The sequence below is a fragment of the Miniopterus schreibersii genome (genome assembly GCF_964146895.1).
Source record: "Miniopterus schreibersii genome assembly, chromosome: 10".
NCBI classification, from domain to species: domain Eukaryota; kingdom Metazoa; phylum Chordata; class Mammalia; order Chiroptera; family Miniopteridae; genus Miniopterus; species Miniopterus schreibersii.
In genome coordinates, this window is record NC_138110.1 from 59,256,800 (window position 1) to 59,280,398 (window position 23,599).

Genomic DNA, 23,599 nt, shown 5'->3' on the forward strand with positions numbered 1-23,599 from the left:
ATAGTCATGAGTTTTATCATTTTGTTCTTGCCTGAGAAGAATTTAATTTTCAAAGTCTTAACCAAGTTTACTGGTTTTTAAGTAGTAGTCTTCTGTTCCTGAGTGTTTCTATGGCTTTCTTTCCTTTTAAATAAACACATAAGTCTGTCCATTTACCGTTCTGTCAAGCAACATTTTTTTATGTGGTAGCATTGTTTTTTACCAGTGTTCTGGCTTCCCTTCCAGGGTACCTTTTAGCTTTGATTTATCCCATTATTTGGTATATTCTGATTATTCCAGGATTTGGAAAATACCTTAATTTTTAAAGCTCTCTTTGTAACAGATATTGAGGTTTTTAACTCTTTAATTTAGCTTTATATGAGAAATTTTCCTTTTTAGTTCTCTTTCTCTGGCTTTAATCCAGCTTTGTACCTCTGTTTTGCAGTAATATGTTTTAAATCACTTGCTGATTTCTCAGAGGGGGAGGATGTACCAGAATTTTGTAAGGAGTATTTAAAAAGTATTCCTGAAAATGCTCAAAACGTGGATAAGAGCATGTTTATGCCTATATCATGAAGGATTCACTTAGAACCTTAACCATATAGTGATATTTTACAATCAATGTGCTTTTTTTTTTTTTTTAAAGAAAAAGGTGGTTTTTTTTAAAACCTTCACCTGAGGATATTTTTTTCCATTGCTTTTCAGAGAGAGTGGAAGGGACAGAGATATATAGAAACTTCAGTGTGAGAGAGAGAGACATTGATTGGTTGCCATATGGGCCCCAACTAAGGCCAGGGATCGAGCCCCTAGCCGAGGTGCATTCTCTTGGCTGGAATTGAACCTGGTGGACACTAACCACTGAGCCAAACCAGCTAGGGCTATAATCAATAACGTTAAAAGATACTTTTATTTTCCTTAAAATTTATAAAATTAAATTTCCTCTATTGTGCTCTTACAATTTTCTCTTTTATTTGGGCACTTTAGTTCTTTAAATTGAGAAGTGTAAGGCTTTTTTAATAGTGAGTAAATTGAATCCCATTATTGATATTTGTCTAGATAATTTCCTGCTTTAAATTTTTCCTTTTTTTAAATCCTCGAGAATATTTTTTCTGTTACTTTTTTAGAGAGAGTGGAAGGGGGAGGGGAGAAGAGAGAAAGAAATACATTGATTGGTTGCTTCCCGCACTCACCCTGACCTGGCCCGGGGAGAGTCAAGCCTGCAACCATGATTACATGCCCTTGGCTGGACTCAAACCTAGGATACTTTAGTCCGTGGACTGATGCTCTAACCACTGTGCCAAACCGGCTAGGGGCACTGCTTTTCATTTTTGATTTGCTTATAGTTATTGTGTCTGTATTCTATATTTATCCAGAAACATTTCTTTGGATACTAATTTGCAGTCTTAGGAAAACCCAATTCTAATTCTAATACAACCACCTCACTGTTACATATGTCTATCTCAGTTTGTTAGATAAAATAAAATTCTTAGTTGTTTTGCTATTTTCTGTTTTACTTTTAAGTTTATCTTTTGTATTTACCAAACTAAATTTCACTTTGCGGTTTTATGGTTTTATTGTGGGGAATCATCCTTCCTACTAAGTTAGGATCAGTCCTATATGTGGCTAGCTGGTTTATATCCTGTTACTCTTACTAAACTTTCAGGCTTCTGTTGACTATTTACAGAAATGGAGAAATTACCATTTGTGAGATTGAGAGGCCAGTGGACTTTTGTCTTAATACCATGTAAAATATTATCAGAAGAAACGTTTAGTAAACTATCATCCTGTTGAAGCAATTGAGTCACATTGAATTACTTCATGGACATTTTCTATAAATCAGGCTTGGGGATTGTGACAAACTAGTTTCATTAAGTTATTTCTGTTTACTGAAAATGTACTTTTAAAAGAATAAGTTATAAATTTCTGTATCTCTTACTCCGTTAGGGAACCTATTGATAATCTAACTCCTGAGGAAAGAGATGCAAGGACAGTTTTCTGCATGCAGCTGGCAGCACGAATTCGGCCAAGGGATTTGGAAGAGTTTTTCTCTACAGTAGGAAAGGTAATCTTAGCCTATTTGCGGAGGTCACATAAGTGGAAATTGCAAACATTTTAATATTTGTCAATATGACATAAAATGGAAGACATCTGAACACCAAACCTTTTGACTTAGAATTTAATTACAGAATTTATTTTTTGTAGCATTTCTATTGTATCTTGCTTGGAAGTTAATAAATGTTGGAGTTGATAAATGTTACCGTGTTATTTACCAAAACATAGAAGATAAAATTTGGCCTACACATGTACTTATTTAATAAAGTTTTAATGGCTTCTACCTTGGCTGCATCAATAATGTGCCTCTTCTCTCTTTTTCAAGTTATTATTTATAATGGCTTACATTGGATGGCTGCACAAACAACATTGTATTGTGTGTTTTCTTCTTAGGTTCGAGATGTGAGGATGATTTCTGATAGAAATTCAAGACGGTCCAAGGGAATTGCTTATGTGGAGTTTGTTGATGTTAGCTCAGTGCCTCTAGCAATAGGATTAACTGGCCAACGTGTTTTAGGAGTGCCAATCATAGTTCAGGCATCACAGGTAATTTTTTTCTTGCTTAAGAATTTGATCATTGATGGTAATGGAACCCCACTCTTGGCTTAGTGTTGTGCTGTATTGCTTTGTGCCTTACATAATCACCACTTATTACCTTAAGTTGTACATACTTATTTCGTGAAAAAGACAAGAGCTTGGTCTAGAATTTTATTGATTTTTCTCTTAGTTGTAGATTAAGCATTCAAGAACATGTTTTCCCCTTACAATCTTTCAAATTGAATGATACTTTTTTTGAGAGTATGTTTGTTAAAGCTGGCTACAGTGAAACAAGGAAGGGCTTGGGATAGAAGAAACAACAGGAAAGAGCCAGGTGGGGCTGCTTTGGCTCACTGAGTAGTTAGAGAAAAGGGGGCCTTGGAGACAGGTTCAGGATGTTATCGTGGGAGAGCTGCAGCTACCCATTGCTCCCCTAGTTGCAAGAGTTTAGAAGATGCATGCTTGTGGGGTGGGGATGGGGGCGGGAAATGCATTGGCGTCCTCTTGGGGGAGAGAGCACGCGGATTGTGACATTTTTAAGAACTTTAACATTTTTTAGCTCTGGCCAGTGTTGCTCAGTGGTTAGAGCATTGGGCCATGAGCCAAAGGGTCAGGGATTCAATTCCCGGACAAGGGTACATATCTGGGTTGCAAGTTCTATCCCTATAGGGGGCATGCAGGAGGCAACCAATGGATGTGTCTCACATCAGTGTTTCTCTCCTCTTTCTCTCCCCCACCCCCTTCCACTCCAAAAAATAAAATCAATGGAAAAAAAATATCCTCATTCCTTGGGTGAGGATTAAAAAAGAAAAGCCTTTATTAAAAAAGAATGTACTCTCAATATCACTGTTACTCAAAATAAAGTATGCTGTCATAAAGGTGCTTATGTCAGTGTAAATCAAACCTCAGTTCAGCTGTCATTTTTTCCAAATCAAGTACTCACCAAAATCAGTAGTTCCCAATTAACATTTCAGCACAAAATCTTTTCCTGTAACAAATTTCCTATTCATCTAGGTCAATGGGAAGTTAAAGTTAAATGAACTGAAAACCTCATTTAGTTTGATAGTTCTCAGCCCTGGTGTCAGGTCAGCCTACACACTATTAGGTTTGTCCTCCATCACAGGAAGTGAACTGACCAATTATTTAACTATTTACATACAATCAAGTAATAAATACCCAATATTAAATAAGAACTCCTAAAATATTAAATAGGACATCATCACCTCCTAGAGATCATAGAGTTAGTAATTTGATTATGGTTATATAAACTTGTTAGCAGTGAAACTGGAATTTCAAATCAGATCTGGTTAAAAAGCTTATGCATAACTTCTTAATATTATATATGTCAGATGAAGTAACCAGGTTAGGAGTTACGGAGTATTTCAGTGGTTTTAAAAGCAAACAACATGACTGTGTAGGTCCTGATGAATCATAATATGTGCTAATTTTTCCACATTTAAATGAACTAAAATATTAATGCCAATTCTGTAGAGAATCAGCAAAGAGGAATTATATTACAATTTGGATTATCTTCAAAAATATTCTTAAACTAGTTTGAAATCTCTTATTTTCAGAAAATACTAGAAATAATAGTTATTTAGAAACTACTCTTAAAATATATTGACTTTAGAGAGGGAGGGAGAAGGGGGGGAAGGAGGGAGGGAGAGAGAAACTATTTGTTCCACTTAGATGCATTTATTGGTTGATTCTTGTATGTTCCCTGACCAGGGATCAAACCCACAACTTGGGTGGCATTATTGGGACAACAATCTAAACAACTGAGCTGCCCGGCCAGGGCCAAACTGCCTCCTGCACCCTCTCCCACTAGGGATCCGAGACCACAACCGGGCATGTGCCCTGATGGAATGGAACTGGCTACCCCTTTGTACATGAGATGATGCCCAACCAACCAAGCCACATCAGCCAGAGCTTTATTCATTTTAATGAATAATGAATGTTTTTAACAATTGCAGGAAACAATCTTATTTTCCACATTAGTGTGTTTGATATCACGATGCATCAGTATTGAAAAACTTGGCATTTTAACAATTTGTTTGATTTAGTACCATTAATCATAGTCAAGTTAGTGGAATTATACAATATTTGTCCTTTTATGTATGGCTATTACGCTTAGCCTAATTTTGTCACTAGTCTTTGACATGAGTTATTCTGCAAACTGTGTAGGAGGGATTTACCATTTTACTAATTTGTATTCTGTGTAATGCGCATTTTGACTTAATCTAACTTGTAGGCAGAAAAAAACAGAGCTGCGGCAATGGCAAATAATCTACAAAAGGGAAGTGCTGGACCTATGCGGCTTTATGTGGGCTCATTACACTTTAACATAACTGAAGATATGCTTCGGGGGATCTTTGAGCCTTTTGGAAGGGTAAGTTCCAATTTCTTGAAAGGATCAATTTCTTCAATAGGTTCTTGATTCAAATGTAACTAGTAATTTTTGTATATCTGTTTTGTTGTCATGTTTTTATAAAATAAACGTTAAGATAGGGGAGGTGATTCTGCAAGGTTTTTGTGACAACTCAGTTAAGATTGCCTGAAAGAAGATACCATGTGAAGTTAGATACTATTAATACGTTGTCATTTGTAATGATACAGTGAAACGCATAGTGAGTATTAGAATCAATCATTTTTCAAAAATCAACATGAATGATAAAATGCATTTGGAGCAAGAGTGGGTTTTTTTCTTACTGTTTTTTTGTACATTGTATACTTTAGTTTCTTACTGAAAATTTAGGGGTATGTAGAGAAGCTTCTCTACTAAACTAAAGAATAATTAGACTGTTTCTGTTTCTCTCCAGTTCGTCCTTGTTTTAGAATAGACATTTTATTGCAGAATAAATGTTAATAGTAAGTAGACTGTGCTCTGGTTTACAAGATTTCATTTCGTGGTCGTGAATAAAAATCTTGTTTCCTGCTGAACCTTATCTACTAGTAATGTTCATTGCTCTTGCATATATTGTTATTACTTTTTTTCATTACCCCACTTTACCCCTTTGTCAAACTGGTGGTTTTGTTTTTTCATCCTCACCTGAGGATATTTTTCCCATTGCTTTCAGAGAGAGAGAGAGAGAGAGAGTGTGTGTGTGTGTGTGTGAGAGAGAGAGAGAGAGAGAGAGAAATTGATATGAGACAGATCGATTGGTTGCTTCCCACACATGCCTCGACAGGCTGAGGCTTGAGCCTGCAACTGAGGTACATGGCCTTGGTTGGACTCGAACCTGGGACCCTATAGTCTGAAGGCTGACTCTAACTACTAAGCCAAACTGGCTAGGGCTGTTAAACTGTTTAAAGTATCAATAATGGTGAACAGTTATGGTGTTGAGATTGTGAGCGCTTTATTCATAATACACATATACTAATGATACACAGGTCATAAGTGTATGGGTTGATCAGTCAATATAAAATGAGTACATGCCTGCCCGGCCGGGCATGGCTCAGCGGTTGAGCGTCGACCTAGGATCCAGGCAGTCAGGGTTCGATTCCTGGTCAGGGCACATGCCCGGGTTGTGGGCTTGATCAATGACTCTCTCAGCATTGATGTTTCTATCTCTCTCTCTCTCCCTCTCCTTTCCTCTCTCTGAAATCAATAAAGATATATTTAAAAAAAAAAATATATATATATATATGTATATATTTGTATATGTGTACACACACACACACACACATTCCTGAAGCCACCAGAACGTGAAGAAATACGATATGCTGTATCTTAATTTTTCATCTTTTCTGTGTATGGACAGCTATGTTGGGATATTGTGATCTAATTCACAGAGCATACAATTCACCCATCTAAAGTGAACAATTAATTGCTTTTTATTAGATTCAGAGTTGTGCAGTCATCAACTATATCCAGTGTTCTTTTTATTTTATTTATTTTTATTTTATTTTTTTTAAATACATCTTTATTGCTTTCAGAGAGAGGAAGGGGGGAGGGAGGGAGGGAGGGAGAGAGGAGAAACATCAATGATGAGAGAGTCATCATTGATCGGCTGCCTCCTGCACGCCTCCAACTGGGGATTGAGCCCGCAACCCGGGCATATGTTCTGGCCAGGAATTGAACTGCAATCTCCTGGATTCTAGGCTGATGCTCAGTCCCTGAACCATGCCCAGCCAGGCTCCAGTGTTCTTTTTAAATTCCAACTTTTTGGGGTGTTTATCATGTCTGATATTGAGAATTATTTTTGGTGGTTTTAGCATAATGGAAAAAAAACAAAGATGTTGATTTCATTTCTAACTCCTGATGGTAGTTTACAAAGAACTTTTGGTTTTTACTTGTTTTTGAGGCAAAAGACTAAGATTGTTGGATTTTTTTTCAGCTCACTGCGTGACTTCTTGTTTGGGAAGTTGCTAGGCTTTCAGAAGGTTTTTGGGGATATAGAGGTTGTGGTATGTTTTCAATTATTATGTAGTGGGGGAGAGGGAGATTATTACTCAATCATGTTTCAAGGGAAAAAAATTTTACCCCCTCCATTTTACTAATGTAATTTTTAAATTTTTTTTTAGATTGAAAGTATCCAGCTCATGATGGATAGTGAAACAGGTCGATCCAAGGGATATGGATTTATTACGGTAAACAATTAACATTATGACTTAAATGTTTTTGATTTAAGCAGCATTAGTAAAATTTCATATTGACATTGGAGAAAGGATGCATGGTTCATATTTTCAAGGGGGTTAAATTAGCTTCCTGTTAATAGCTATTTTTTAGTAGTAATATGTATCCACCAAATGTGAAAGTTTAACCAGTTTACTCTTGTCCTGTATATGGTCGATTTGCTTAGCCAACTGTTTATATAGAAGTCTCTGACTCCTATATATGGCTTCTTTGATTTATGAATCTTCTTTGTCACATTTTTGTGTGTTGAATGAAGGTCTCTTGGAATTCCAGTTTACTTAAAATTCTTTTTATGTCTATGCAGCTTATCACAATGATGACAAATGCCTTGTGTTTCTGGCTAACCATTTATAGCCCGGTCCCCGATTTAAAAAATATATATATACATATATCTCCTTGGGTAAGGATTAAAAAAAAAAAGAATCAACCGATGAATGTATAAATAGGTGGAACAAGAAATTGATGTCTCTTTCCCCCTCTTCAACACTCTCTCTAAAACCAATCAATAAAAATATTTAAAATACGGATAGGTCCCATTTTAGTCAAGAAATTATAATTGTGTTGTATTTAAATTTTCATGAAATTTAAACCTATTGTAGTAGAGAATCTATTTTATTGGTCATAGGGATTTTATTTAATATGTGCTGGTGAAAGGAGAAAACTTATTTATAAAACTCTTAACCCACCAACATTTTGTTTTGTTTCTAATAACATTAATGTGGTTATTTTCGTTCCCCCAATAGAAAGTGATGTGGGGTTTTTTAAAAAGGGGATTTAAGGTATAACATTAATTATGTGTAATTGTTCCCATCTCAGTAACAGAATATTACTATTTTTTAGTTTTAGAGACAGAGCAAGTGGGGGGGAGACATCGATTGGTACTTCCTATTTATGCGTTCATTGGTTGCTTTTTTTTTTAATCCTCACTCTAGGATATTTTTTCCGTTGCTTTTCAGAGAGAGTGGAAGGGGGGTAGAGGGGGAGAGGGAGATGTGAAAGAGATACATCGATTGGTTGCCTCTTACACTAGCCTTGACAAGGGCCGGCGATCTAGGGCCAGAAAAATTATTTTAAACAGTAAACATTTTTTTTTTTTTAATACATCTTTATTGATTTCAGAGAGGAAAGGAGAGGGGGAGAGAGAGATAGAAACATCAATGATGAGAGAGTCCTTGATTGAGCCTGCAACCCGGGCATGTGCCCTGACCGGGAATCGAACCCTGATCACCTGGATCCTAGGTCGATGCTTAACCACTGAGCCATGCCCGGCCGGGCTAAACAGTAAACATTCTGATGGGAAAATTAAGCTACAGAATTGATGGGAATATGTTCTTTTCTCCCATTAAATTAAAACCAGAGGGTATCAATTACAGTTTTGCTTTGTTTACATCCTGGAATTAAGAATTTTCATGATTTCATTGGCAAGGAAACGTCACCCAGGGTTTTGTATTAAAAATAACACCTGACCCAGCCAGGCATGGCTCAGCTATTGAGCATCTACCTGGAATCCAGGAGATCACAGTTCAATTCCAAGTCAGGGCACATGCTCGGGGTACTGGGGCTCGATCTCCAGTTGGGGGCGTGCAGAAGGCACCCGATCAATGATGACTCTCTCTCACCATTGATATTTCTCCCTGTCTCCCTCTCCCTTCCTCTCTGAAATCAGTGAAGATATATTTAAAAACAACAATAATAATAACATGAATGGCCCTGGCCTGCAGGGCTCAATGGTTAGAGTGTTGGCCTGGTCACCAAAGGGTGACAGGTTTGATTCCAGGTTAAGGGCATATACTTGGATTGCAGGTTCCATTCCCGAGTACTGGAGGCAACCAGTTGGTGTTTCTCTCTCGCTTGCTGCTCCCTTCTCCTCCCCGCCTCCTTTCTACTCTCTCTGATCAATGGGAAACAATATCCTTGGGTGAGGATTAAATAAGTAAAAATAAATAAATAAATAAAAAGTATCTGAATGAACTTGAATTTTTTCTGAGCAGTTCACTTTTGTAAGGGTAAAAGCACGATTTTACTTTATCCCAACAAATTAAGAAGGGTTTTGATTTTAAAATTGCTTTTCACATTTTGTTACTTCATTAACGTCTTATAATTGTTTTTGTTTGCTTTCTTTTGTTTTGCTTTGTTTTTCAAAGTGTAAGTGAAAGTTTATTTAGATAGGTAGAAGAAGTGAGTCATAGAAGAAATGGGCTCAGGCAGCAAGTTACAGAGGCAAAAGTAGGGCCCTTGGAGCTTAGAGGAAAGAGGAGGAGGGTGATGGGAAAGGTGCTGGTGTGCTCCCAAAAGGGAGTACCTATTTTATCATATTGATATGGGAGACACACATCGCTTGGTTGCCTCCCGCATGCGCCCCGACCAGGGCTGGGGATCCAGCCTGCAACTGCTGAGGCACATGCCCTTTGATGGACTCGAACCTAGGACCCTTCAGTCCACAGGCCGATGCTCTAACCACCTGAGCCAAACCGGCCAAGGCCTCCTATCTTGTCATTTTAAATCGCCATGTCAATAATACAGTCTGATCATGTTGCTTGTATTATAACTTGAAGTTTCTACTTGATTATCCACCCAGTTATAATTATTGAATGTAATAGACTTAAAAAGTAAGCATTTCAAAAAAAAAATAGTACACATTTCCTTACCCTGGTTATATATGTAAACTAATCTACTGGACTTTTTACCCCTCTCTCAATTACAGTTTTCTGATTCAGAATGTGCCAAGAAGGCTTTGGAACAACTTAATGGATTTGAGCTAGCAGGAAGGCCAATGAAAGTTGGTCATGTTACTGAACGTACTGATGCTTCCAGCGCTAGCTCATTTTTGGATAGTGATGAACTGGAAAGGACTGGAATTGACTTGGGAACAACTGGTCGTCTTCAGTTAATGGCAAGACTTGCAGAGGGTAAGTTTTTTTAGTGTTGCTAATGTTTTATTATGGCTATGATAAATGAGAAAGGTATGCAGAGTAATAAATGGAAAGTGATTTTGGATTTGGTGTTATCCTTGGGCAGCACATGTATGTAATTTCATTGATGAGGTTCCTTGCCTTAAAGTTCTAATGGAATCTACTTGATGGTGGTGCATTTTTTAGTACCATAGTTATGTTACAGGATTCCTTCTGCTTTCTATAAAAATATCCTCACACTTCAGAATAAATTCAGTTGTAGCTCTTACACTATATGCTGCTTGTAATGTCTTTTATTGGAGTGACTTTGGTAGTAAGCGCTCAGAAAATGTGTTTTTCTGCTTTTAACATATTCAGGATTTAAGACCTATTCTTTTACAGGTACAGGTTTGCAGATCCCACCAGCAGCACAGCAAGCTCTACAAATGAGTGGCTCTTTGGCATTTGGTGCTGTGGCAGGTAGGAATTGAATCTTTTCTAATTTGAAGTCATTGTTTTTTCACCTAATTCGAAAATTTGCCAAATTTTTGCATTTAAAATTAAGGACTTACTGAGAATTCAATTCATCAAGTACTTATAGCCTATAGATTTCAAATTTCCTATAAGAAAGTAGAGATATGGGACAGAATTATTTACTAATTAAAATAAGTTGTCAGGGTATTACTATTGAACCCTGCACACCAATTTTAGCTTAAATTGTAATCTATACCTTTAAAAATACATCACTTTTATTAGAGACCAAAATGCTTATATTGCTTTAAAGAAAAGAATGTTTCTTTGTAATATTTAAGTTCAGAAAACTATCAGAGGCCTTTAAATCAAGCTTTATTAAAGTGATTGTAGTACAATAGTGCCCAGTAAACTCCCTGGTAAACTGCTTTTCTAAATAGTATACATTGTTTTTGAGATGTTGAGCTTAGGGAATAAAGTTCCTGTGGAGGGCAGAAAGGGAGGAAAGCCTTGGCAGTTTATTCCACTTACGTAACAAGGCGTTTGGTTTATGAAACACATGGTCTTCCTGTCTTTTATGACTTAATTATGTGAATTTGTCTTAATGAACCTTGACATCAGCCCGTATTTACAAGCTAGCATAACATTTAATTTTGAAATGTTGAAGACTTGGCTTTTAGAACATGTAAGAACCATTTGTATTGTGAACCCTGTATGACAGGAAGTACTTATTCCAAGAAAGTATGGCAATTTCTATTAGGAATTGGTCCTTTGACCTTATCTACAAAGTGAGACTGCAATATATAAAAAGTATGACATACGTACACCTCAAACTAATACAACGCTGGATGTCAATTATAATTGAATAATAAAAATTTTTTTAACAAGGAAAGAAATTAGATACGATGCAACTGAATGAATCTATACCCCCAAAAAAGTTCATGTGGTTTTTTTCATGATTTCCTTTTAAATTGAAAGCTCATTATCTAATTAATGGAGAGGATAATTTTCTACTTTTATATTCCTTGTCATTATTTAGAGGGGGTGCTTTTCAGTGTTTTCCTTTTTAATGGATATCCAAAAGTTTGTGAGAAGTATCTTTAGAAAACCTGCCTTTAGCTTTCTGTGCTTGCTGTCAAATTGAGCAATTTATTTTGAAATCTGATAGGTAGTTATTCTCTAAAATTTCGGACAAAACCATGCCAAGTGTGGTTGAAAAGATCACAACCATTATTTATTTATTTATTTTGAAAATTTGACTTGAAGGCTTTTTCTGTATTGCTTCCCATTGTTCAGGGCATCCTTTCATTAATTTAGAAAATGTTTTATTTTTCACCATATTCTAGATATTTCACTAAAGACTAGTGAACAAGATTTAAGATTTGTTCCCTGCCTTCAGGGATTTGATGCAGTGACATACGAGTGATTTCTAAACAATCTTAGGTTATATCCTGTATGATATATCAAATATGTTGATTTGGTCTTCTTCATAAACAGTATCTTCACCTAAATGAAGTTTTTAGACGTTACTACCTTCGGTGTTTATTTCTCCTATCATACATGATTACACCTCCCTTGCCTCTTCCCTGTGGAGCTGATATTAAGGCTGGCTGGCTGTGATCAACTAAAATTCAAAACGTCCACGTGGGTTGCTGAAAATAGTGATTATTTAGCTGTGTATTTGTTATCCCCCCTTTTAAGTGTTTGTTGACATGATTTAAAGTTTTTTGATTGTTTTTTTATACTTTTCATAAATTGTATTGCTACTGAGTTAATACTTAATTTATAGGTAAATATGAATGTAACTGGTTATTTTTTTCTCCAGTCATTATTAAAACCTCATCACTACATCCACATGCTTTTTTATTAAAAGAGAGAAACATCCACATGTGAAACATCTGTCAGCTGCCTCCCGCACGCCCCCTACTGGGGGCTCAGCTGGAAACCCAGGCATGTGCTGTGACCTGGATGGGATGGCGGTCAACCAACTGAGCCACTGTGGCTGGGCTCCACATGTTTTTATTCTGGAAGGTTAACAGATAGGGTCAGTCTTTACTTTTATGAAACCCATGCTTTATTTTCTAACTTGTCACAAGTGATGTGAAAGATCATCAAAAATTTATTTCTGAAAAGAAAGCATGATTTTAAATATTCATGTCTTATTTGTTTCCAAGTGTCAGAGTTCTTGGTCAGATTTGAAAACACTTTAAAACAAGTTCTTGGCAACCTCCAAATTAGTCTTGGTCACCTTGATATTTCTCTGGCCATAAGCTTGGGATCAGAAAGGCATATAAAAAGTCATCTTCATTTTTGAAATTTTTATAGGGATTTATATACACTTAAGATAGCATGGATTTCTGATATCTATACATTTTCCCCCATTTTAGGAAAAAAAAAGACAAATTGTGTTATAATTTAAAGTTTATTGACAATGTTCCTATGGTCATATCTTCAAGTTCCTTCAGTATACACCAGTTAAATTTCTTCAACTCCTTGAGATGCCAATTTTGAGCACCTAGAACCCAGGTATACTTATATCCCAATATAACTTGGGCTGCAGATCCCATTTAGTTTTTTCCCATGTTTACGATCATTTTCAGTTACTCAGCAAGAAACCCAAATGGTAATAAAGTGTTGCAGTTGAATCACGTGTTAACGAAAATTGGGTATTGAATCTAAACAATTTCTATATTGTACAATTCTGTAACTCCACCTTCAAGATAGCTTTCAACACTGGCATTTTCTTTACTATTCAGATTTGCTGCTGTTTTCACTTGTTAGCAGCTTTCTCTTAACTTGCCTTTTGGTATAGAAATATTAATGATTACATGAAAAAGATATTGGTGAAAATTCCCATTCTCTTTATTTTTAATTATTTTAATACTGACTAGGTGCTTAAATTTTCTGTATTTCATAGATTATGGTAAACTCAATTAAATTTTATTCCTGCCTCATTAAATTTCCAGACTAGGCCATGAAACCAGACCAAATAAAATTCATTCTCCGGGCTGGACTTGACTCTACTTAATCGTAAAAGCACTTTGAAAAAGTAATTAAGTTAGAATGGTGTGTTTTCCACTGGTGGTATTCTTACTGCTTAATTGGTAGATTAGTGAAAGTGTTTATTACAGCTGTTTGATATGTATTATTGCAGGGTTACTATTTAAAAGTTTAAAAGACTTATTTCCACTGATAGAATAATAAATAGTTGTATATCCCAAGTACTTGGAATTGAATTCTCAAGATCAGGGTTTTCATGTATTTTCTGACCGGTGTGCTTCCCTTTCCCCATTTCCCATTATTCCCATGTGTAGAATAGTGTAGTGGAATGCATTTGAGATGTGGAAGAATAACTAGGAATAGGAAGAGAGAGGCATGTAAGTTTCCTAGGATAGGAGGAAATAAGAAGGCCCCAAAGCCTTGCCAATGAGGAATGGGGAAGGAGGTTTGGCTGCCAGGTTTTACTATAAGTTCATTTTCATAAACCCTGCTCCAGTAGTCCTCTTTTATTAATGCTTTCCTGACATTTACCCTGTTAGTTGAGGCTCTTCATTGTTCCTGCACTGAGCTGTAGAATTCTCTTTTGTTATAGATTTGCAAACAAGACTTTCCCAACAGACTGAAGGTGAGTTGAGTTTTTTATTTGTCTTTGAAATAAATGTAAATGTAGCAAGATATAGTTGTTTATATTTATTATTGTACTTTTGTACATTATTTTGGATCCAATTTTGGCAGAATGACACACACACAATATGTTTCAGAAGGCCTAATCCAAATTATTACAATTGCATGGATAAGAAAATGCCTGCTTTTTTTAGTTTTAGCTTGCTTAGAATTATTTTAAGCCTTTTATGCTTATTTTTGTGTAGTGATTCTTACTAAGTTTTACATAAAAGTGAGAAAATGAAATTTGTTATTTAGATAGACAAATGTTTCAGAACATAGTCTGTGAACCTAATATAAGATTAGGAAAAACTGGCTGTAACTCCAGTGATTTGTATATTCAGTACCAAGTAATGAGAAAATTATCGAGAACAAAATTGCATGCAGATTTCAGAGATTGAAATGATTTATGAAGTAGACTATTTTTTCTTGTTTTTAATTGACACATAAATATCTGCCATTTGATAGAGCCATTTTCTGTTGAGCAAATTGAGTATCCATCTTTTATAGGGTATACTTAAAGTTGTTTAGGGAAATGATTCTGTGTGAGAAAGATCTACCATGTTCTTAGTCAGGAATTAAATGTATAATTTTTCTGGCAAGTTTTCAATCCTTTTTTTCCTAACAGATTTTTTAAAGTTGAACTAGTGAATTTTTCTGTTAATGCTATTTCTCTGCTGAATTTGTATTCTGCATTCATCTGGGTTGAGTTGTAATAGTTCTATCATACATTTTCTAAATATTTTTCAATGTTCATAGTATATTATCATAGTTAATTTGAGGAAGTGGAAAAGTAAAATTCTCAATAATTTGTAATGACCTTCTAGTTTTCCCCCCAAGCATTCTTTCATTTATTTATGATAAGGTCACAGCAGACTTTATTTATTTAAAATGTTTTTATTGATTTCAGAGGGAGAGGAAAGGAGAGAAGGAGAGAGAGAAAAACATCAATGATGAGAGTCACTGATTGGCTGCCTCTTACACACCCCCTGCTGGGGATTGACTTTGAAACCCGGGCATATGCCCATGACTGGGAATCAAACCGTTACCTCTAGGTTCATGGATCAATACTCAACCAGTGAGCCACACTGGCCGGGCAGGCTTTATATTTTAACTGTAATACAAAGTACTGTTGCATTTTTAACTTCCCCAGCAGAGTTTGACATCTATTAGTTACTTTAGCATTTTTATTTTAATATAAAGTTTTATGAAAGGAAACTACTTATTGAAATAGAAAGTAAGCAAAAAAGCACTGGTAATTCTATCAGAAACTATTTTTTATGATGTATATCATGCACAGCCATCATTTTTTTCAAAGGAATATTTGATACTTCCTCAGATGAACGTTTAATTATCATAATTTCTAATGCACTTGTTTTATCCTTAGCTTTGTTTTTATGTATTGGAATGAAATTTGGTCAAATGTTATGATTACGGTGAGTTGTGTAACAGCTACTGGTAATGTTTTATAAACCACATAAAAACAATAGAGCAGCTGTCTTGGACAATGCTCTCACTTCAAACTTAAAACCAATATGGGTTTTAAATGCTGAGCTTTAATGTTAGTGTTCAATAGCTTTTTATTTTTTAATATAATGAATATTATAGTCTGTTATTTTAAAATATTAGTTTGATTTTATAATAGAATTTATAATCCTAGGATATTAATTCTTAAATGCTTGGGGTAGTTTTATGTATCTTATTTTTAAAACTTAATCCTTTTATAGTGTTTATGTGTTTTTAAAAATAAGTAACTATATATTCATGGGTAGAACCCTAAGAAGTGTAATAGGTTATATATTTATTTGGCACTTTATTTATTCATGTTGGAGGTGGGAGGGTGGAGAGAGAAACACCCATTTTTGTTCTACTTACTTACCCATTCCTTGCTTGCTGCTGCTTTGTGTCCTGACGGGAGATCAAACCCACAGCTGTGGCATATTGCGACAACCCTGTAAGCAACTGAGCCACCCAGCAGGGCCTTATTTGGCATTTTAAAGATTGTATTTTCATTATCTCCTGTTTCTCAGGGTATTAAACTTCAGCAGTTTTACAAAGTCAATCTTCAGTTTTAGCCTTTGTATTTCTGGATTGATTTGTGTTGATATTTATATAATTGAAGTTTAATTACACATAAAGTTTAATTTCTCTTGTGAAAACAAAACTCCCAACTTTCTCAAGATCGTTCACTTCAAATGTTGCCTCAATTTTCTGGCAACTAAAATGGGGTACTGTTACATACTTTGATAGCATTATTAAATAAGGTAAATTAGTGAAGTGGCTGGGTTGACTATACCCTAGTTTCACACTTTGGATTTAGTGGTTTTTTTGTTTTTGTGTTATTCTGATGCATTTTCCATGAAACTAATTTCCCTCTCTTTTTTTTAGCTTCAGCTCTAGCTGCAGCTGCCTCTGTCCAACCTCTTGCAACACAGTGTTTTCAACTCTCTAACATGTTTAACCCTCAAACGTAAGTGATATACTTTGGTCAAGTTCAAACCCTTAGGATGTTTCCATGTATTTCATAGTTCAAATAGTTCAATAGTTTTGATCCTTTTAACACAGTTTTTATGTGCATTGCTGGTTATTTTCTTTGGATATGTTTGTAAGATTGGAATTGAAAGCTATGCAGATTTTATATTTTCCATTTATGTCTAAGTACTATACTATAGTTTGTATCAGTATTTATTGTGATCATCAGTTTACTCTTTTATCAGTTCTGGGCTTTGAAATTTTAAGCTTCAGTCTAATAGCAGAAAGTTATCTTTTAAAATTTTCTTTTGATTAGTGTTTGCTGTGAATTAGGAATATTTTTTTCCTACCTAGAATTCCATTTATTAATCAGTTCACATCTTTGTTTTTTTGTTCAGTCAATTTGATAAATCAAACATTATATTTGAGGAAACATGTTTTAATAATTTATAACATCCTGTTTTGTTTATATTAGTTCATAGTTTACCATAGAAAGAGCTTTGGAGTCTTGTATTTTGTTAGTTTTGTCTATGAAATGGTGATAAGCTGTTGGTAAAGTATCATTTGAAAAATGTTAATAAACTATTTAACTGACAATGTTAAAAATTTACAGCCTTGGTTAGAAACAGTATTTTATATCTTTTTCATTTCCTCCAGTTCCCTATACTTGCTAACAGTGATTTTTTAAATTAAAAGAATGCATATTTTAAAAGGTTTATGCAGATGAGAATATATGTAACATTTTTTAAGATTGAATAGTGTCTAATAAAGCTTAATACTTTCCTACAGAGAAGAAGAAGTTGGATGGGATACAGAGATTAAGGATGATGTGATTGAAGAATGTAATAAACACGGAGGAGTTATTCATATTTATGTTGACAAAAATTCAGCTCAGGTATTTTGCTCTTTTTAATAAGCAGAAATGTTGCTCTCTTTGTCTTAAACTTCATAGATACTTGGGGCGTATTATGATCATTGTCTTTCCTTAGAGTGTTTTTTCCTGAAAGCTTCGAATACCTACTGAATATACACCCCTCAAAGTGACACTTTGAAAGTAGTTGAGGATTAGACCAGTAGTGTAGTGTTGGTGGTTCATATTGAAATGTTGTTGTGAAGTCCTGGCATGTTAATAATACCTTGTTGACCATAAGTTAACTTGTGTCTGCACTGACATTAATTTAAGCAATTTTAAGGTCTGAAAGTAATGTAGATATTTTTTGTTTTTGTATCCTCATCTGAGGATATTTTTCCATTGCTTTTCAGAGAGAGGGAGGGAGGGGGAGAGAGAGAGGGAGAGACACATCGAATGGTTGCATCACGAATACACCCGACCGGGGCTGGGGATCGAGCCTAGAACCGAGGTACATTCCCTTGGTCGAAATCTAACCAGAAGACCCTTCAGTCTGCAGGCCAACGCTCTAAGCAGTGAGCCATACCTGCTAGAGCGCAATGTAGAGTTTTAAAAGAGCACTCTTGATTGTTTTCTTACTTATCTTTGTTTAGGCTCAGATTATAAGAGGTGTGAGATATGAGCCACTTCACTGTTCCGCACTTATTTTTGGTTGTCCCTCTAAATGTAAGATATGACGGAATAAAGTACATTTAAGTTTGTTTAGATGCTTTCATTTAATATTCAAGCACGGAAAAGTAGCTGTCTCCCTGGGGAGTTCTGGCTCAAATTAGCTGGTCAGTAGGGTGTTCATTTTTCAGCAGCTTTCAAACCCTAGAGAAAAGCTAGTACAGGGCAAGTCTTTGAGCGAATAAAACCTTTCCGATAAAATTCCAGGTGTACACAGTTAGCTAGTAAAACAATTACATGGTTATAGAACACTGAGTTTTTCTATAGGCAGCTTGAATATGCCTATTCAAATTCACGGTGTTTATGGCAATGCCCTTACCTTTTTTGGTTGTATTTTAGGGCAATGTGTATGTGAAGTGCCCATCAATTGCTGCAGCCATTGCTGCTGTCAATGCATTGCATGGCAGATGGTTTGCTGGTGAGTTTGATTTTTTTTTTTTTCTCCTAAGTGATTATTAAGGCTCTAATTAATCTAAGTGGAGATGTTAAACTTCCAATATCTGTTTCTTTCAACAGGTAAAATGATAACAGCGGCATATGTACCTCTTCCAACTTATCACAACCTCTTTCCTGATTCTATGACAGCAACACAACTACTGGTTCCAAGTAGACGATGAAGGAAGATATAGTCTCTCATGTACATAGCTCTTTTTCTTTGAGAATTCATCTTGAGTTATCTTTTATTTAGATAAAAATAAAGAGGCAAGGGTCTACTGTCATTTGTATACAATTCCTGTTACCGTGAAAAAATAAAAATGTTAACAGGAATGCAGTGTGCTCATTCTCCCTAACTAGCAAATCCCACTGTATACAAAACTGTTCTCTTGTTCTGCCTTTTAAATGTACATGTAGAAAATTACATTAAGGATCTATAGGAATAGCTTTAGGCAAACAAATGTGCTTAATGTAAAAAGGCAGACAGGGATATAATGTTTTTAATGTTTCATTTCAGAAGCCTCACTTTTTACACAGCAGTTACATTTCACATTTTCACGGATGTTGATATTGGCTAATGGTTTAGCAGAGGTTTCTGAAATACACACTTAGTGTTTGGAAATTCAAGACAGCTAAAGGGCTGTTTGATTAACATCTCATCTTGCACTCTGATCAATTGGCAAGAAAAGATTTCAAAATTACATTTCTGAATGGTTTTCAATTAATGTATCTGTAAAAGTTTCTTTGTAAATATGTGTTCTGGTGTGTCTAAGATTCCAAACAAAATGATCCCTGCATTTCCTCAAGATGTTTAGTGACAGTTTGGTAAGCAAAGCAGTCTGAGCAAGAAATAGGAAATGCAGAAATAGGTTTTGTCTGGTTGCATATAATCTTTGCTCTTTTTAAGCTCTGTGAGCTCTGAAATATATTTTTGGGTTACTTCAGTGTGTTTGACAAGACAGCTTGATATTTCTATCAAACAAATGACTTTCATATTGCAACAATCTTTGTAAGAACCACTCAAATAAAATTCTCTTAAAAAGGCCACAAGAAATCTTCATTTTTGAAATGTGTTAAAGTCATAGAAACATGAAAATAGAATATTAGTTTTAGTTTCTTTGACTTTTAGTAGTTATTTGGTGTTTGCCTTTGGAAAAATTCTTAGCAGAGTCTGGAAAACCTCTTGCCCTCAAGTTGTCTGTACATTCCTGCGTATCACTATATCTTGGCACTGTACTTATTTAGGGTAATGTATTAAAACTGATTTATTAAAAAAAAAGTTTCATCCAGGCCTTAAACTTGGGCATTGTTAAGTTTTCTGTGTTGTCTGGACATCCTTGCGAAAAAATGCTTTACTATTGAAAAGTAAATATGGAACAAAAAATGGAGTAAGTACAAGCTGATTTCCCAAATTAATGCATTTGTTACTTTATTAGGGGATTTTGAGCTTTAACTTGGGTAGTGAGCCATCACCATTTATACCCTGAACTCTGATTCAAGTTGTGTCTAGGTTGAACCTTTGGGTAGGCAGTGTTGCTCCTACTGGAATGATAACCTTTAAATACTGATTTCCTTACCTCATTTCTGTTTCTGCTGCATTGATTTATTAGCATTGAGGCACAGGTTTTATACTATTTATTTAGATACCTAATCAACTTGAATATGGAGGCATCACAATTTTCTACCAACCCTTTTGGATGAGTAGTTTAGTCCAAAATTGCTTCAGTTATTTAACCTGAAGAAAAGTTTCAAGATTAAAGTTTTTTTTTCAACACTGGGCAGCAGTGTTTCTTGGGGCTGACTTATACTGTCAGTTATTTTTTCTTTCCAAATTAAGTTTTTTATTCTTGAATCAAGTCCTGGTTCTGTCTCAGGTTGTCTCATTCCAGCAAAGGTGGCCGTATCATCTTTATTATGTAAGGCAACAGAATGAAATTTGGGTTGTAAATGATGTTCAAAGTAAATGGTAAGGGTTTGGCAACTCAAATAGTTGATGCATAGAAAGGAGTTCAGATTGCCATTGAGTGAAATCCTTCAAGTAAGACAGCATCCTACTCTTCGGAAAATCTGTAGCTGCTATTGCTATTCTGGTAGTGTCCCTGATTTTGGTTGTGTCCCATGTCCCCAAAATATTTCAGTCTAGTTTCTTATAAACATTACCATTTACTAAGAACCTAGCCAATTACAGTAGAACCTTGGTTCTTGAACTTAATTCTAAGTTCTGGAACTTCTCGAAAACCGAAGCATTTTCCCCTATTAGAAATAATGTAAACTGAATGCCGTTCTAGACCACCCCCCCAATTCTGTTTTAACCTTTTTTTTAATTCTCCCTTTATACTTTTCCAATTGCTTTTCAGAGAGGGGGGTTGGGGGGGAACATCTGATGTCAGGGACATGGGAGGGTGTTTGCAGGAACCTGCAACTTAAGTACATGCCCTTGAACTGAATCGTACTCGAGACCCTTCCAACACTAGCCATTGAGCCAAACCAGCTAGAGCTTAACCTTTCTTATATATAGATACATAGTACATGTCTAATGTACTATTTAAAAACAAGGAAATGAAATGTACAGTAAGAGTTTAATAAGCAACAAAAGCAAAAACAAAAATATTCACACAAAAATATTTCCTGAGATGTTAACTGGTGAACTGACTCAATACTTGCATTCTCTCCTTTGTCACCTAAGAGATGTGTGACTGATATCAGCATGAGGGGTTGGGTTGAGAAGCAAATTGTTGGGAGATGTTCAAGGTTTGACTAAGAATTTTGTGAGGGGATAAGTTTATATAATTTATACCCTCATTGATGGCTGGTTAGAGAATCACCTGGGATTTAGTTGAAAAGCTACAAAAGTGTCTTGACAGTTTGATTTTGTTTCACTGTGGATAATTGGTTCTTTTTCTGATCAAGCCAGCAGCTATACCTGGACAATTAAAACACCCTTTTGCATTGTGACCTTGAAGAAATGAAATTTACTTGTAGTTTCAGTTTTTCACCTTTAAAACTGATAAAAGCATCAACAAAAGGTTGAGTAGGTAATAGGGCTTACTAGAATCTACGAAAGTTCCAGGCGTGGAAATATTTTCTAACTTGGATTTAACATACAGGTCTAGTGAAAAAGACAAACTTCCTCAGCCCACTTGAGAAAATCTCTAACCAAGCTGTTAACAGGCTAAGAGTGAGAAGAAGAAACAATGCCTCCAAACACAGACTACTCAAAGTCTTTTTATTATTATACATGGACTGGGACTGATGGGATGGGGTAGATGTGGGCAGCCACTGCCCCGATTAGCATCGGATGCCCATCCCGATGGCCATGAATGTGCCAAAGGTGCCGCCACTCTGCATCATGGTTTTCCCGATGCCGCCCATCAGCTCCCGACCCCGCATTCCAATCCTGGGAGAGGAGGAAACCAAGATGGGGCCAATTGGGAACAAAAATACTGTACAGGGAGATGTAGTAGCTGCTTTTCTAAAGTGTGCTTTTAATGATAAATCAAGCACTCCAAAAGTCTGGCAGGACTGTCCCCTCCCACCTGCCCAGAACGAGTAATGACAAGTTGAAGGACCTATTGGAGACTAAGAGCCCTTAGTTTCTGGGAGGCAGCAAATGCAGTGTCAAGTACGTGGAAACCATTTTTCCTGTGCTGGTTTTACCTCTATATATGATCCAATAACGACAGCTGTTACTGTGTTAAAAGTGAGTCATTTTACAGACTGTCAAGTGTAAAAGGATCGTAACGTTCACAGAATTGTGATAATAGCATTTAGCACAGTGATTGACACACAGTGCAAAGTAAATGGTAATTTACAGTCTGGAAAAAAGGAATAGCCTACTACACGTGAAAATGACATTTAGGGTGTAGAGTTTACCTGCTTACTTTCTACATCCTGTTCCCAGGACAAAACTGCTAAAATTTCACCATGTGGAACTGGAAATGAGCACTTAAAACACCTTGCTGACGGGTCAGGAGATAACTCATGTCTATACTTAATATAAATTTTAAATACCTTGCTGACCGGTCACAATGGAAAAGTAGCCGGCCGCACGGGCGAATTCTGGCTCGAAATAGTCAGCAAGGTGTTCAATATGTGCCAGGTTCTGTGCCAAGTGTGGACTGACTTGATCCTTACGACTCTGTGAGGTAGATGTTACCGACCTCACTCCACACTTGAGGAAACCCAGGCTCAACATGCCTGAGGTTACGGACCGAGTAAGCGCCAGAGTGGAGGCTGAGTCCAAACTCTCATTCTCCAAAACCGAGGGTTCCAACCTGTCCTTCCAGACGGAAGGTGGTTAGAAATCGGTCTCGCTCAGACGACAGAGAGGAGACGGGAACGCGCTAAGGCTCCATTACGGCTGCAGGCCGAGCGGAGTGGGCGGGAAGGTCTGGCAGTCCCGCCCAGAGGTCACCACCCGCGCCCCTCACCTGAGACAGGAAAAGGTGCCGAAGAGCGCCCCGGCCGCCATGCCCACGGCGCAACCCATCACAAAGCCCATCTTCACGCGGTCGAAGCAGCTTGGCTGGGACTGTCCATAGGGACCCACGGCCACCGGCATCTGCGGGTTCGAGGATCAGGGAAATGCAGGCCTGGCCGCCAGCCCGAAAGTCGGGTGGGGTCAGAGGAAAAGGGGTGGGGAGCGGACCTAAGGGTTCGAGGAAGTTCAGGAAGGGAAATCAGCGTGGAACCCGGTTCCATCACCCTTTTAGCGTTCGGGCCCTTGAGCCCCCAACCTCACCTCGCTCGCGGCCTCGGTCGCTCAGCTCTACGTCTCACACGAAACGCGAGGCGGAGCGCGCTAGCTGCCCAAGGAATCGCTTCCGGGTCGCTGAATAGTGCTTCCGGGAGCCCATAGCTTGGGACTGCAGCGGCTCGGGGCGC

At 36.6% G+C, this 23,599-nt stretch overlaps 2 protein-coding genes across 13 annotated transcripts in view; one reads left to right on the top strand and one right to left on the bottom strand.

Annotated features, from left to right (window-relative positions):
* The window catches only part of RBM39 (RNA binding motif protein 39), a 30,736-nt gene extending 10,723 nt beyond the window's left edge, over positions 1-20,013 (top strand). For 8 of the 12 annotated variants that reach the window (XM_081150043.1, XM_081150050.1, XM_081150044.1 and 5 more), the window contains 11 exons: positions 1,924-2,041; positions 2,425-2,577; positions 4,820-4,957; positions 7,093-7,158; positions 9,909-10,113; positions 10,498-10,575; positions 14,141-14,191; positions 16,618-16,699; positions 17,491-17,596; positions 18,620-18,698; positions 18,797-20,013. In XM_081150043.1, the coding sequence (XP_081006169.1) occupies positions 1,924-2,041; positions 2,425-2,577; positions 4,820-4,957; positions 7,093-7,158; positions 9,909-10,113; positions 10,498-10,575; positions 14,141-14,191; positions 16,618-16,699; positions 17,491-17,596; positions 18,620-18,698; positions 18,797-18,897 (1,177 nt within the window). In that variant the 3' untranslated portion in view covers positions 18,898-20,013. The remainder of the gene's footprint in view (positions 1-1,923; positions 2,042-2,424; positions 2,578-4,819; positions 4,958-7,092; positions 7,159-9,908; positions 10,114-10,497; positions 10,576-14,140; positions 14,192-16,617; positions 16,700-17,490; positions 17,597-18,619; positions 18,699-18,796) is intronic. The other 4 variants (XM_081150049.1, XM_081150053.1, XM_081150046.1 and 1 more) reach the window with 1 other exon arrangement.
* Positions 20,014-21,927: 1,914 nt separating this feature from the next.
* Positions 21,928-23,540, bottom strand: ROMO1 (reactive oxygen species modulator 1). Its single transcript, XM_081150057.1, has 3 exons — positions 23,457-23,540; positions 23,146-23,276; positions 21,928-22,112 (listed from the first exon to the last, which is right to left on the bottom strand). The coding sequence occupies exons 2-3, from the start codon at positions 23,274-23,276 to the stop codon at positions 22,004-22,006; spliced, it is 240 nt and encodes a 79-aa protein (XP_081006183.1). The 5' UTR covers positions 23,457-23,540; the 3' UTR covers positions 21,928-22,003.
* Positions 23,541-23,599: the final 59 nt, after the last annotated feature.

Excerpts from the sequence above, each read along its gene's own strand:
- ROMO1 (XM_081150057.1), bottom strand. The coding sequence starts at position 23,276 with ATGCCGGTGGCCGTGGGTCCCTATGGACAGTCCCAGCCAAGCTGCTTC. Across the intron at positions 22,113-23,145 it reads GGCACCTTTTCCTGTCTCAG|GATTGGAATGCGGGGTCGGG; the intron begins GTGAGGGGCGCG and ends CTCCTCTCCCAG.